Below are 16020 nucleotides of genomic sequence, written 5' to 3' on the forward strand. Positions count from 1 at the left end.
GTAACTTTTGTATTTGCACATAATAGCAAAAATATTAATAATATAACATATATTAATATTATAGCAAATAATAGCAAAAATATTAATAAGATAAAAGGGACAATTTTAAATTTGGTATAAAGATTTCAGAGTTTAAAATAGTACATGTGAAGATGGTCGAATGTTACATGAGATAAAATGTGAAAACAATGACAAAAATGTGAAAAACAGTCCAAACAATATAAATAAATAATTCTTATCTTAAAAAATTTTTTAAACCCCACATTCCTTATATTTGCATTTTAGTAAAGACTCAAATTGATATAGATTTTGTGATTCAATGTTTCAGATTTCAAAAAAAAAAAAAAAAAAAAAAAAAAAAGACACAGCTTTGGTTACAGACAAGCATCGAATAATCCTAACAAGGTTATTTTCTTTTTCTGCTTCTTCAGGTCTACTATGCAAAGAAGAAACGCCGGGCACAACTGCCACACGATGAATCAATACATAAAAAGGGGCGTACGAACGTACCTGTATATAACGATGGTTATGATGACACAAACCATGACTACATAATCACCCCGGGAGAGAAGTGGATGGAGAGATATGAAATCGATTCCTTAATTGGAAAAGGCTCTTTTGGCCAGGTAAGCATTCTTGACCTAAAATTATGGGCGAACAAGGTGAGGATTTTTTTTTAATGAGCAAACAAATATTAAAATTTAAAAAAAAAAATTGTATTTGATTTTCTTTAAACTTTTTTTTTTTGTAAGACTAAAAAATTTTCAAGATTATACTTTTAAATAGTGTGATACTATAAAGGGGACCTGATTCACTAAGTACTGAGAAGGGGGGGGGGCAATAGACAAAGGAATAGGAAGTCTCTTACAATAAACGATTGGAAGTAGCAAACAATAGATAAGGTATTTTTAGATCAAGCCTTTTAGATTTGACAATGTCAATAGAAACCTACAGAATAGATAACATAGGGAAGGGCAGCTTACGGTAGCCGGGGTTGAGGGACTTCCGATACTGACATAGAAGACAGTTGACAACTAGATCTAGATGCCGTTTGCGGCGGATGGGACTTGATAACGAGCAGCGTCGGACAACGGATGGACCGTTTTTAGAATGGACAATGAAACAGATCAAGATGAATTGCGACTGACAGGCGAACGTAACATCGATAGAACGTGCAGAAAACAAACAAGCACACACACACACACACCCAAGTCCAACTGTCAAATATATGTGAAACATTGGCATTTGTGTTTTTCGTGTTTGTTTTATTTTAATATTTCTACTTAGTGAACCCACGTGTGTTCCCATCGTCAGTCGCCGGCAAGAAAATGACGATCCAGCAATTAGAAGAATAGTTGAGCGAAAAATTCATGACACACGACGTTGGGAGTCTGCAATCTGTCGGGGGCCACACACGTGTGGGCACAATAGTATGAAATTTTGAGGAGTAAAGGCGATATACTAGCAGGTCATCTGGCATTGCCTGGTCATAAGATACGTTTAAATATGATATTTTAATTCGTGCAGATTACGTCTTTATTATTACAGAGACAATTCTCTATTGATTATTATATTGAACCTAATTTATAGTAGTGAGATCAAAACTAAAAATATGTATACATAACTTGGGTATGATGTGACCGTCTTGAAGAGCGATACTTCTCCCCATTGGGGGGGATTAAAACCTCTTAAAACCCTCAGTAAAGCTGGGTAAAAATACTGAGATTGTCCGTTAAACGTTGATTGAATCCCGGACAGCGACAGGTGACCTATAAAAAGGGACAAATTTACTATGCTTTGGAAAAATAGACAGATATTTTATTGTGTAATAAAATGACAGGAAATATTCAGGGTATTTCCTGTTTGACGTGTTGGGTTCTGGTTGGCTGGGCGGATCGCCCAACCAACCCCGTTACCTTAGTATTTAAGAAAATACCCAGGCCGAATTAGACAGATTGAAGCCGAATCTCGAGAAAAACACACTCCAAAAACGCCACAGACCCCTCCTCCATCCATCCTGACCACCATCGTAAAAATAAAGAATAAGAGTTTTGGAGAATCTTTGTTTTTGGCATAATTGAATTGAATGATGTATATATGTAAAAACTTGTAATTTTTGTGAAATCAACTTTTTCATAGCTAGAACCCCCAGAGTCTGTTTTTCTTTCCTGTCGCACATGCAAAGTTAATTGATTTTCAGCAGAATCAACACGAAACCTGAGACGCTGAGAATTTATGTGAAGATCTCCCGGAAGAAGACAATTACGACCATTTCATTTCCGACGAGGTCAGAGGCCATCTGCTGACCTGGGCAGGAGAGGCTTACAGGATGCCATTAGCTAGAATCAAAACCAAAATGTACATCTCTCCATTCTCATTCCTTAGCCTCTGAGCCACGTCCATATATATATATATATATATATATATATATATATATATATTATTTTTTTATTTATTTTTTTCAGTAAATATTAATATTTTTATACGTACAGACACTAGTGTTTCATATTTACAGTCATCTATGCAGGAAGTGATAATTAACTATTGATCACTGGACTTAAATCTGGTCAAGAAAGCCAATCGCAAAACCTGATCAGATTGCTTTTAGTTCACTGTTCATTTTTGTTGAGGACAGTTGTGCTACAACTAATAATGTTTATTTTTGCTTCTGAAATGTTAGAAGTTTAGCAAAGTCTGTATTGCTTTCAAAAAATTCTTTTAAAAACTAAAATAAAATTATGTAAATCAATGGAGAACTGAACAGTTAAATTTAAAAATAATTTGAATTAATTACCTGTTTGTTGAAGATTAGATTTGCCTCATTCGAAAGAATGAAAGTGGAATGGAAAGATATTTTTCAACTCTATCAAGTCAGGTTTCTCATGGCTGTGACTGAAACATTTTTTGCAAATGTGTAGCAAAATAATCTTTGTATAAATAAAAATCTTTATAACAATTAAACAGCTCTATTTATAATTGGACACTATCATGAACACAGTAAGGCTCCTCTGGATTTTTTATCCTATGGATGTAAATTTTATCCGGTTTGTTATACGGAGGATGTTCCAAAAGTAATGCCACCTCTCATTCCGCCCGAACGGATCAGAGGGGATTACAAATTACATTGTTATGATGACTAAACATGTATTCATGACCTGAAAGTTTCATCTTTCTGTCCTAGAAAGCAAACCTCGTCATGAATATGCATCAAAAACAGATGTCATTGCATTCTTCATGCAGAAAAAATTGAACCAATCAACATTCATCAGCGTCTGTTGAACATTTACAAAGCTGATACAGTTTATGTCAGCGAAGTTAGGCGATGAGTTTGATGATTTCAGAGTGTGAGTGACAAAACGCGCTCCGAACTTTTAAGATTGACGCATCAAAAAAGCTGGCAAAAATAGATTGAGAATGTTGGTGACTAAGTAGAAAAATAAATTGTAGAGCACAAAAGATTGCTGGTTTTAATGGTATAGCCCCCATCTTCATAGCTCTTTAATGGGTTTTTTTTTTTTTTATTAAAAAAATTAGGAGGCCTTACTTTTGGAATGACCTTCACATATATATATAATGACAGAAATGGTAGATTTTTCAAATCGATCAGTTAAGCTTACAAAAAATAAGCAACATGTTTATATCACAATAAAATATTTGGGTCCAAAATTCCCCCATATTAAAAACCAAAATTACAGAAAAATCTGTATTATGTACATACCAGTGACAAAACAAAAATACCCCATTCCAAAAAGTTACATAAATTAAGTAGTTTTATTTTTATAAAGAAAATCATTTTTAAGTGACTAATGGGAATTGAGTAAATCTAGTATGAAGTTTTGTTGAGTTATCCTCCCTTTCTTTCTTGAAATATTTTTCAAAATGGCGGGCAAGACAGTCACTACTTGGATATTCATAAAATTGAATTTTAAAAATAAAATTACTTGATCAATTTATGTGATTTTTGGAATATGATATTTTTTGTTTCATCACAGATATGTATATAATCTGTAGATTTCTCTTTACTTTGGTTTTTTTAACATCGGGAAATTCTGGAGAAGAACCAATATTACATTAAAACAAGGATTGCGGAATTGGACTCGTAAGAATGTTCAAAGCAGGATTTTTTTGTATCTGACTCAGATTATGATTGAATATTCGAGGATTTTAAAATCAGAAACCAAAATTGTATTTCTGTCTTTGCAACTCTGATTTTATTCTCGGATGCTGTTTAATAAAATTTATTTTTGGTGGTGATTGGAGCAAAGATGAAAATAAACTTTTGTGTTTAATACATCGCAACCCCCTCCCACCCACCACTTCTCATTCTATTAGCTCTTCATTGGAAGCTGTTACATCATGTGTGGTAGTGATCAAACGGAAAACCTGTACCTACAAATACATTATAATTATTTTGTAGTGATTTAATGTTACTTTTCAACAAGAAATTTTTCAATTGCCAAGATGTTTTGTATTTTCTGTTTTTCTTTCGTTTCAGGTTGTGAAGGCCTATGATCATGTTGATCTAGAATACGTTGCAGTGAAGATAATAAAAAACAAGAAGCCATTCCTAAATCAGGCGCAAATTGAAGTGCGTCTTCTTGAACTAATGAATAAACATGATATAGAAAGTAAATACTACATAGGTACGTATAACATTCTTTTTCTTTCTCCCCTATCACATCCTCTCCAACTCCTGTTCTATCCTCCGTTTGTCTAATGCGTCCTCTCCCCCCGTTTATCTAACACGTCCTCTCCTCCCGTTTGTCTAACGCGTCCTCTCCTCCCGTTTGTCTAACGCGTCCTCTCCCCCCGTTTGTCTAACGCGTCCTCTCCCCCCGTTTGTCTAACGCGTCCTCTCCCCCCGTTTGTCTAACGCGTCCTCTCCCCCCGTTTGTCTAACGCGTCCTCTCCCCCCGTTTGTCTAACGCGTCCTCTCCCCCTGTTTGTCTAACGCGTCCTCTCCCCCCGTTTGTCTAACGCGTCCTCTCCCCCCGTTTGTCTAACGCGTCCTCTCCCCCCGTTTGTCTAACGCGTCCTCTCCCCCCGTTTGTCTAACGCGTCCTCTCTTTTTCTCCCCTCTTCCACTTTTTTGAACGTATCCTCTCTTTCTCTTCACCTCTAAGAATCCTCTCTTTCTCTTCTCCCCTTTCTCTCCTCCTCTTCTAAGCATCCTCTATTTCTGCACATGTACTGTCTCTTATTTCCATTACTAATTAAAGTTCCCATCCAATTATCACAAACTATTTCTTTTATATTTTCCTTTCTTAATTCACCATAAATTTGGTGTTGTTTCAAACCACATAACTGACTTGATATTTTAAAAAAAAACGACTTCAGTTTATGATTTATCATGCATGTCATTCCCTTATTTAACCATCACGGTGTATTTTTCTTTTTTACAATCATACATAGGTTTCCTTCAAACTGGGTTTTAGTTGTTTTTTTTTGTTTTTTGTTTTTTTTTTCTTCTCCACATTGAAATTTTGGGATGTATATTCAATATGAATAAAGACAACACTCTGAAAAAATGTACAGCAAAAAAGTTTATAGTAAAGCTGGAGTTGCACAACTTATAAGTGTATTTCAACTGACTTGAGATTGCTTAAATATGACCAAAATCAATGCTGGAATAACCAGTGAAAGACCCTATCAAAACTCAATAGTTAATCAGCCTAAGAAGTAAACTTTTCCCAAATGTAGACAAACTAATTTTACAAACTTATGGCATTTAGTATTCCCAAACAGTCAATCATACTAATAGTTACTCATTTAGTATTCCCAAATAGTCACTCATACGGACTAGACTTAGGATTATTTAACTTGAGTGATCCGACAGGAACCCATGTTAGAAACTGATATTCTTACACATTGATAAAAAAAAACATTTAATAAAATATATTCAAATATTTTGTTACAAGGTAGATAACTCGTTTAGTGTTATTTTTCTCTTAGTTTACATGAAAAGAACATCTGTTTGTATAATTATAATTAGCTGAGTCAATAAACATTTTTTTTTTTTTTTGCATAAGGCTCTTTTCCTATATACTTTAATTACAAAATACATGCTTAAATGTACTTTAGTTCTGGTATTAAGTTGTTTTAAAAAAATGTTTTAATTGTTCAAATTAGTCATGTAATTGATTGAATAAGTTATCCATATTTCTTTTAGCTATTCATGTATTTCTATTGCCCTTCCTCATCCTATACTGAGTCAACTGCTCTCTAATTTTGCTTTGTCTCTGAGCATTTAAAGAAAGAATTTTTCTCTTTTCTCAACTAAGTTATCAAATTTGCATATGTGTCTGTACATATGACAAACATAATTTACATGGCAAAAAAAGTCTTTTCACTTTTAAAAATTATAAATAACTAGTGGGACCTGTGGAAATACCACAGGGTATTCATTCATATGTAATATATTGATGTTGGCATTCTGTGGATGTTCAGTGTAAATGGAGATGCTCTGATATAATTGTAGCTCTTTGGTTAAAACTGTAAAAGTATTTATTTAAGCTAGCAGGGACGCCTGGCGTAGTCCAATCATAAAGTACGCTTAAATATATTTTAATTCTTGCAGATTTTGTTTATATTATTACAGAGTTAATGTTCCATCAATTTTTATATATTATAAAGTCACAATTTAAAAAATATATCCATATGACTTGAATGCATCAGCTTGAACCAAAACTTATGGAAAAAATATATATATATATATATTCATCCAGAGAAAGTCTCGAAATAAAGACGAAATGTCGATAAACACATAATTTGGCTTGTTCATTTTTATTTCTATATTTTATCAGAATACTATTTCCATTATTCTCATCATATATATATATATATATATATATATATATATATATATATATATATATATATATATATATATATATATTTCTTTTATAAATAATTTTACCAAACTTATGAAGAATTCTTGGTAAAATTATTTATAAAAGAAATGAAAGTCCATAACAATTAAATGACAGTCACTTGGATATAAGCGTGACATACAAAATAACACACACTATCCTATTTTTTGCGTCTGCACAAATAATTAACAAGAACACGAAAGTAAAGGTATACAATAATATATTAGGAAGAAAAGTTATATACATATTTACATGTCTTCAGATATACTTCAGTTGGAGATATTCCGGCAGGTGGCGTGTTGCATGTCTTACTGGAGGCAGCATAAGTGTCTTACCTATTTGACGGTCGTTGCCGGACTGCCCCGGTATTGGTGATTGATACCTTTATATATCTCACTCACCAGCCTATGTTAATTAATAGGCGTCTCCACAACACTATTAATATATAGATAATGATAATAAGGGCAATGTAAATGTGAAGAGACTTATTATTTTTAGTTATGTAAAAATGTCTTTAACAGATACATCACAATTTATGACTTTATGAATGAAATTAAAGTGGAATGAATAGTCGTAATGGTTACAACCGAACAACAGATAGGCCATATATATATATATATATATATATCTCAATGTGGTGTTACTTGGGAATATTTTTCATTTTTGTTTTGCATTGCTCTTGAAAAATGAGTGGCAGAAGATTCTTATTAATGTCAGGTTTTTCTGAATTGTTGCGTCTTTTCACCCAAATGCTCATTATTTATGTATGATGTAGAAAATATGCGTAAATAGAATTATGTGTAATACTGAAAAGAAATTAATCATCAAACAAGAAAACAGAAAAAAAAAAACTAGTAATAAACTGAGTTTTTTTGTTAAGTAATATGCAAATTAGTTAACTTTTTTTGCCATCGCTTGCCATAATGGTTTTCTTGTATAGAAAATTTGGTGCAACTTTCCTATAGTGTAGCTTTGAAAAAATGCATTTCAAAGAAAAATATTATTACATACTTACGTGTCATGCCAAAATTAATATAAATTTCAAGACTTATAAAAAATGTTCCAGTAGAAAAATAATTACAAGTAAAAACAGAATTTTTCAAAGTTGTAATTTCACTGTGAATTAACCCTTTAGATACTAAAAATCAGGAGGAGATAAATGCTATCAAGTCGGCCATCTTGCTTATTCTCAATAATTCTACACACTTTTTTCCTGCAAATTAGCTCTAGTTAATTTGGACGGTATTTCATAATTTTGGAATTTATACTAATTTTGATATGACATGTAAGTACGTAATGTTTTTTCCCGAAATGCCTTTATGAAAATATGATTGGTTTGGACGACGCACTATAGTAAAGTTACACCAAAAACAAAATTTTCAATTACAATGGCTTTTTAATCTTATTGTCAGTTCAAGAAGTAACTCAACTCAACTTTGCTATAGGTAGAGAAGATAATAGCTTTTTCAATTTTCTTGCTTCCCTTATCCACATCAGACCCAAAATTCGTACTTCTAAATCGCTGTACTCTGAGGATTGTATTAGTAAGAAAAGGTGCTTGTCCAGAATTTTCCCCATGAAAAAAAAAAAGCAAGAATAAAGAAAAAAATTTTTTTTATAAAAATAAAATTATTTGATCAATTTACATGATTTTTGGAATATAATCTTTGTTTTCATCACAGATATGTACATCATACAAATTTTTCTTTATTTTTGTTTTTGTGTGTAGGGCGAATTCTGGGCAAGAACCATTATTATTTCTACTTTTTTTTATAATCTTGCATGATGATTGCATTTCATTTTATATAGCTTAATATTTTTTCTCTTTTTATTATATACATACATGCGTCTTTTTTGTTTGTATGCATTAAATTTCTGAAGAATATCTATGGACCATTTTTTTAATTTTGGATTTGAATTTATTATTTTTGGGTTTCCTAAACTCCTGCAATTTTTCCTACAGCCGGGGAATTGCGGAATTCTTCCGGAACAGGTAAATATAAATAATATAAATATATTTATATGTATAATATACTTACAAATATATACATAGGAAAATTTAATTATAAAAATCTATTGTTAAAACCCGAATATATGTATGATACACACATTCATATACCATTTTTCTTTTGTTTCTTTCGCACTGACATATTTTTTTCCACAATTATTATTAAGTTACCCAAGTAGGTACGAACTTTACATCCACCAAAATAAATTATAGATAATTTGTTTATAATTTTAAAAAAAAAAAAAAAAAAAAAAATGGATAAACAACAGAGGCCATTCATTTAATTTACAATTCCATTAAAAATTTAAAGTAATACCTCTTAAATATTAGGTAAGGAGATTATGTTGGTTAAATGATGACCGCAGTGTGCTAAGTTCAAATCCAATCAATTCCATTGTATCAATTTTACTTAGGGATTTTGGCAACTTTCAAGTGGTCTCTGCTATCGCCCCCCCTCCTCTCTCTTATATATATATATATATATATATATATATATATATATATATATATATATATATATTCAAAACATGAGGTTAGAAAGAACGACCTTGTGCGCATATTTTTTATTTTAAATAGAAAAACATTCATTTAAAGTTTCAAATTTTCAGCTTATAACAAAGCCTTCATCAGGAATATTTTATTATTTTTTTAAAAACAACAGATTTTTTTTTTCCTACTTGCCATGGTGTTGTTTGGCATAGTTTATTTGTCGAAGATGTTGAGCGTGTATTGTCCAGTCCAGTAGAGAAGCACCCTGTTCCTGCGCTAATGTAGTAAAGAAAAGTAAAAGAACGACCACATGCATGTTTTTTTTTTAAATAAACTACACCATTGCAAGTAAGAAAAAAAAAAAAAAATGTATTGTTTTTAAAAAATAAAATATTCCTGATGAAGGCTTTGTTATAAGCCGAAAGTTTGAAACTTTAAATAAATGTTTGTTTATTTAAAAAAAAAAAAAAAATATGCGTACGTGGTCGTTCTTTCTAACTTAATTTTGAATTTCATTTTCTCCGTGCTTCTAAAAAGTGGATTACTTCTCTTAGCTATATATATATATATATATATATATATATATATATATATATAATTGACTCTAACAATTTCCCACATTAATGTGGGGACCTTAAATATCATTTTGCACTTATTATGGATAAGGTGCAAGGACTTGTGGCATAATGGATAAAGTACTAAGCAAAATTTGATTCTAAGTGAAACTTTTCTGGAGGATGATCGTTCAATCTTCAGTGTGGGTGATACTAAGTTACAATTGTATAATTGTAACTTATTTAAAACTCCTTACCCAGTTATGGCTGCTGGAACGAAGGCATGCTACCTCCATTTATTATATAGACTGACATATATATTTTCTTTTTCCAGTAATTATTGAAAGTAACGCAAGTGGGTTTGGAACTTGCATCTATCAAATAAATATTAGATAATTTGTATATGATCAATAAAAAAAGAAAAAAACCTGGATAAGGCAGATGAACCATCTATTTACTTAAAAATTTCATTAACAGAACTTGATTGGAAAGTAGACCGGTGATGTTGGTTGTCGATAACAACACGGACTGATGACTAAGATGTGTCAAGTTAGAATCTGGTCAGTTCTATCGTATCACTTTCATTTAGAGATGTTGGCATTGTATCTCCTGCAAAAAATGGCAACAACAAAATCAAGATTCAACAAAATTTATATGAATTTACTTAATGGAAGATAGGTATTGAAGTTGTATATCCGCAGATACATCTATATAAATAAATATGTGTATATTTTATTTAAGAAACACTGTTAAATGTGCAGTTGGCTTTTTTTTTTATATATATAGGTAGGTATATTTATATATGGTTAAATAATATAAGATAAATTATAAAGAAATGTTCACATCTTATGAAGCAGCATGTAAGTATGCATGTTTATAATAGGAATTGAAACCAAACAATGATGCAATTTAGAATGAATAAAATCATTTGGTTCTTGTCCAAAATTCGCCCTATTTTTAAAAAAAATAAACTAAAATCTGTATGATGTTCATGCCCATGACAAAATGAATATATTATATTCTGAAGATTACATAAATTGATTAAATACTTTTATTTTTATAAAGAAAATCATTTTAAAGCAATTAGTGGGAATTTGTACGCATTACAACATATAGTAAGTATGAATTATTGTTATCTCCCTTGTTTGAGATTTTTTTTTTTTTTTTTCTTAATAAAACTACTTGATCAATTCATATGATTTTTGGAATATGACATTTTCATTCCATAACAAGTACTTACATCATAAAGATTTTTCTGTATTTTTGTTTTTAATTAGGTTGAATTTTAGACAAGAATCAAAACTATTTATTAAATTGCACAATAGTCCAAGACTTTACACTTGTTGACATATTCAGATTGAAAATATTTTCATGGTATTGTGATTATGAAAAAAATGACAATGTTTTATTTGTTGTTGTCGATTATTTGTAAACCAATATTTATTAAACATTTTTTTTTTTTTTTTTTTTTGCTTTCTTTCCAGTGAAACTGAAAAGGCATTTTATGTTCCGAAACCACTTGTGCCTAGTGTTCGAGCTGTTGTCTTACAATTTGTACGATTTGTTACGAAACACCAATTTCCGGGGCGTGTCCCTGAACTTAACACGCAAGTTTGCTCAGCAGTTGTGCACCGCATTGCTGTTCCTTGCGACACCCGAGCTGAACATCATCCATTGTGACTTGAAACCTGAAAATATTCTCCTGTGTAACCCAAAACGCAGTGCTATAAAAATTGTTGACTTTGGCAGCTCATGTCAGTTAGGACAAAGGGTAAGTGGCTTTGCATCTCCTATCACTTGCTAATGTGACAAAGCTATAATATAACCAAACCACATTCTTAAGTTTCCCAAAAGTCATTAATTCGTTTTTTGGGGTTTCAATTTCCGTTTCTTGCATGCATCATCATCATCATTATCATTAGTCTTGCAAGCTGGTATGTGTTAGATGGCTTTGAAAAAATTGCATGGTTAAAATCAAGATTGTTTGCTCATTTTGACTCCCAGTTTCTGCTCTGTAAACGGGACAACAGTGACAAGCAAAATATGATCCCTCCCTCTAATGATAATGTAAAAGCTCATATCTTGCCCATATCTAATTCATATCTGTTCTAATGGACAGCAAAAACTGGAAGTCAAAAAGAGCAGATAATGTTGCCTCTAGTCAATTGACTTTTGAACTAACCTACCTCTGGTCAGGGCTTTATTTATCCATCTTGCTTACAAACCCCATCTGTATCACTTCCTCCCACATTTTCCTAGACCTTCTGAAACCTGCTACCTCAATTGATCTACGTTTACTAACCAAAGAACTTTCATCCATTTTTTTCAATGTGACCATATCAACAAAGTTTCCTGTTCTACACACACTTCTCGATACTGTCCAGATTTAATCTTCCTCTGAGGTCATCAGATCTGTATCTGTCTTTAAGACTCGCATCACACATCCATCGTATCATTCTATTATTTCTCTCCATACAATACATGTTCTCAACCGTCATTGGTCAGGTTTCAATTTCCTACATCTTCACACTGTATGTCTTTACTCTCTGTTTATATGATTTCTTATTATTGCTAAATTATTCTTTACACCTCTTTCTAGACTAAATAGATCTAATTTGAGCCTCTGTAATTAACTTTTTCTAAAGCACCCACCCATCATCCACCCTTCCTCTACAATCATAACAATTCACAATTGTATAGTTTTTTTGTTTTTTTTTGGGGGGGGGGGTTCTTAGAGGTGACAAACTTTAAATATTTTTAATTGCAGATTTGGAAACTATCGGTTATTTTTAGTTCAGCTTGGTTTGGCAATTCATCATGTGGTTTCAGCAGGATAGAGCCACATGCCACACAGAGCACAATAATGTGACCATTGTGAATATAGATTCAAGCTTTTGCACTGAAAAATGTCATGGTCTGAAGTTCTAGCAAGCAAGATCTGTCAAACAATCAGACTGTCGATAATAAAAGATTTTTACAAAATTTTAGTTACTACTAACATGATTACATTTATGGCTGTCTTTCTAAGTTTTTAAAATAAAAATCGATCTTTCCTCTAATTTTATAAATTATTTTATTTGTTATTTTATTTCCTTCAATCTTAAAACCACAACTTTTGTGTTAAAACAAACTAATGCATATTTTTATGCTTTTTACTGATTAAATAGACATTAAATTTCTTTTTGCACATAAAAAATACTGTTTTTTATTTTAAAGAACAAACCATAATATTCTGCAAGTGTATAAACATTTGTGTGCCTTTATTTAATAGTGTCAAAACACATTTATAGCAAGTGAGCTACACAAATGTTTGTTTGTTTCTACTATGAGAATTTGCCAGGTTAACTGTTAGTCTGACGAATACCTTCGATGGAATAAAATATTTGCGATAAGTGTATATTTTATACTACTGCAAAGTTCTAGAATATTGAGCAGTTATATACATACAGAAGATGAATTAAAATATGGAAGAAGATCTTGAGCAAAATGGAAGAATCAAGATATAAGTTCCATTTTCTTTTCAATAAAGCTTCTTTACACCAAATAAATGAGTTTCCACATTGCTCCTAAACTTTTGATTTACTAAAACTATGTTTCTAAAAGAAATAATGGTGCTTATGCAGAGATGGTACCATGCTATTTTTTTTTATAGTATTTTTAAGTTAAATTCAAGTTTTAAGTTTCTTGAAATTGTGAGATGAAAGTACAGAATAGTTACAACCCCCCCCCTCCATGTTTAGAACAGATTTCTAAATAATTTTATTATTTTGTTTTATTGGAATCCTTTGAGATGAGTAATTTCTGTATTTATTTATTTGTGGACATCCATTTCTATGACATCGTCATCTTCATAGTTGTTGTTTTATATCACTTGAAGAAGGTCAGAGGACGACGTGGCTGAAACGTGAAACAACAACTATGAAGATGAGGATAACAGTCCACAAATAAGTAAATACAGGTTTCTAAATAATGCTATTATTTCAGCATCATACTTCCTCTGTATAAGTACCAAAATGATAAAAACAAGTGAAATTGTATTTAAATTATAAATGTTAAAAATTGAAATAAATCGGGTATTGTTTTATGATTTATTTTAAAGTTTGCCACCGCTAAAAAAAAAAAAAAAAATAACCTTTACTAAAATCCCAATTTTTTTAAACAACCTTTTTTTATGATCCAAGTTATTACATCAAGTCTTTTTTTTTTTTTTTTCTGTTTGTTAGATTTACCAATATATTCAAAGTCGTTTCTACCGATCACCGGAAGTGTTATTAGGAATCCCATACGACCTGGCTATCGATATGTGGAGTCTCGGATGTATCTTAGTTGAGATGCACACGGGTGAGCCTCTCTTTGCTGGTTCCAATGAGGTAATTTTCAATTTCATTTTGTTTTGAGGTATCCGTGAATTGCGTGTGTGTTTTTTATCCAATGTTGGATTGTTTGTATGTTTTAAACTTCCATATCTACTAAAAATGAGGTCATAAGTGTGTTTTAACTCACCGGAAGTACTTTTTGTTTTCATTTTCAAAAGAATTATATTAAAAGAAAAAGGAGACAATCCAAAATGACTTTCAATTCTTAAAACTTATTTTATTCAATTAAAGAAATTTTATCTTTTTCAAAAAAAAAAAAAAAGAAAAAGATACATATAAAAATCCATTTGATAATGCAATTCATAATATTCTAAACTGAATGTTTTTCCCATCAAGAAGATCAAGAGTTCTTCTCAGATTTACTTGAGTCTTTCTCTCCAGCCAGGAATGGTGCTTTAATTGGGAGATGATTGGTTTAGAAGAACATCCAGATGAAAAATGTCATTGTTAGATTTGGCCATGTCTGGATGTATCTAACTGTACTTGCATATTGAATTAGAAAGAGGTCACCATCTTTCATAAAAAAAAACACCAAACATCTTTATTTGAAAGGATTACTAGAATGTAAAGAGACTTACAAGGTCCGCTAACTTTTGTCACAAACAAAATCTGATATCCTGGAGTCCCGTCTCTTCTGTATGCTTCTGGTGTGAGAATAGAACAGGATAGGTGTGATGTCTTTTTGGCACAGTCTACTTGTGCCTGTCAGTGAGATGCTAATTGTCTGTACGCTATTACATCGGCCAAATTACAACTCAACATCATGCTCTAGTACTACCAGATCAGGTTGTCCAAAGATATTGGCTTCCTGACACAAATGCACCATACATTAAAGTTTATCTTTGCAAAACTTAATCATGTTCTGCAAAACCAAAAACGACAATTTCCTTTACTTTCCTTTACTTTATTTTATTCTACAAAACCAGCCGATCAAATATCGTAGATGGGTGTTTGAAGGCATAAGGAACTTTAAAGTATAAAAACTTGCACCAAAATAATCAAATTCTGCATTGAGTGGCCCAGGAAGAGTTATACGATGTAAAACAACCAAGCTAAACATTATGAGCTGAGGTTTAAGGATTTAAGAAGCTTGAAGAACTTTTACCAAAATGGCTGAACCTGGAAATAGCTTATGTGTCATAGAACAAGACACCTAAGTCAAACCAAATCCATACCTTAAATAGGTCCTGTTAATAGAGCTTCAGATTACACCAACTGCCTCCTTGCAGAAAGTAAAAGTTTCTCAATGGAGGCACCTGTTGGCTATAGATGGTGACTCATAATGCTCTAGAATGAGATTCTGGTGACTCTGATGCAAAGTAGTTGCCAATCTGTAACATTCCACTAGATGATGGGCTCTGTCAGAAAGACCCATCCTCATAAATCTGCTAATGACAAGCCCTAATAACAGTAAATCCTCCATAAAAAAAAATGTGAGAAATACTAATACACCTTCAACACTCCCATCCCACCAACTGAAGTCAAAATTGGGATATTGATATAAAAATAGAAACTTGTATCCTGAGACCACTTCACGAGACCATTACCAAGAATACTGCACCAAAAAAGCAGTATGCCAAAAATGTGGCAGCAATGAACACCAGGAAACAGTGCCAAGGAAACAAAATGTATAAACTGTGAAGAAAATCACCCAGTATACTCACCTCTCTGCTGAAACTGGATCAAAGAAAAAGAATAAATGAAATAAAATATATAAAAAGACA

The 16020-nt window shown here is 31.7% G+C and overlaps 1 protein-coding gene across 12 annotated transcripts in view; it reads left to right on the plus strand.

Annotated features, from left to right (window-relative positions):
• Positions 1-16020, plus strand: part of LOC145248926 (dual specificity tyrosine-phosphorylation-regulated kinase 1A-like) — a 443307-nt gene that overhangs the window by 379065 nt on the left and 48222 nt on the right. For 8 of the 12 annotated variants that reach the window (XM_080110715.1, XM_080110717.1, XM_080110716.1 and 5 more), the window contains 5 exons: positions 432-626; positions 4496-4643; positions 8833-8862; positions 11405-11691; positions 14144-14290. In XM_080110715.1, the coding sequence (XP_079966841.1) occupies positions 432-626; positions 4496-4643; positions 8833-8862; positions 11405-11691; positions 14144-14290 (807 nt within the window). The remainder of the gene's footprint in view (positions 1-431; positions 627-4495; positions 4644-8832; positions 8863-11404; positions 11692-14143; positions 14291-16020) is intronic. The other 4 variants (XM_080110719.1, XM_080110712.1, XM_080110714.1 and 1 more) reach the window with 1 other exon arrangement.

This window comes from Euprymna scolopes, chromosome 27 (genome assembly GCF_053919585.1).
Source record: "Euprymna scolopes isolate OS-2025 chromosome 27, ASM5391958v1, whole genome shotgun sequence".
NCBI lineage: Eukaryota > Metazoa > Mollusca > Cephalopoda > Sepiida > Sepiolidae > Euprymna > Euprymna scolopes.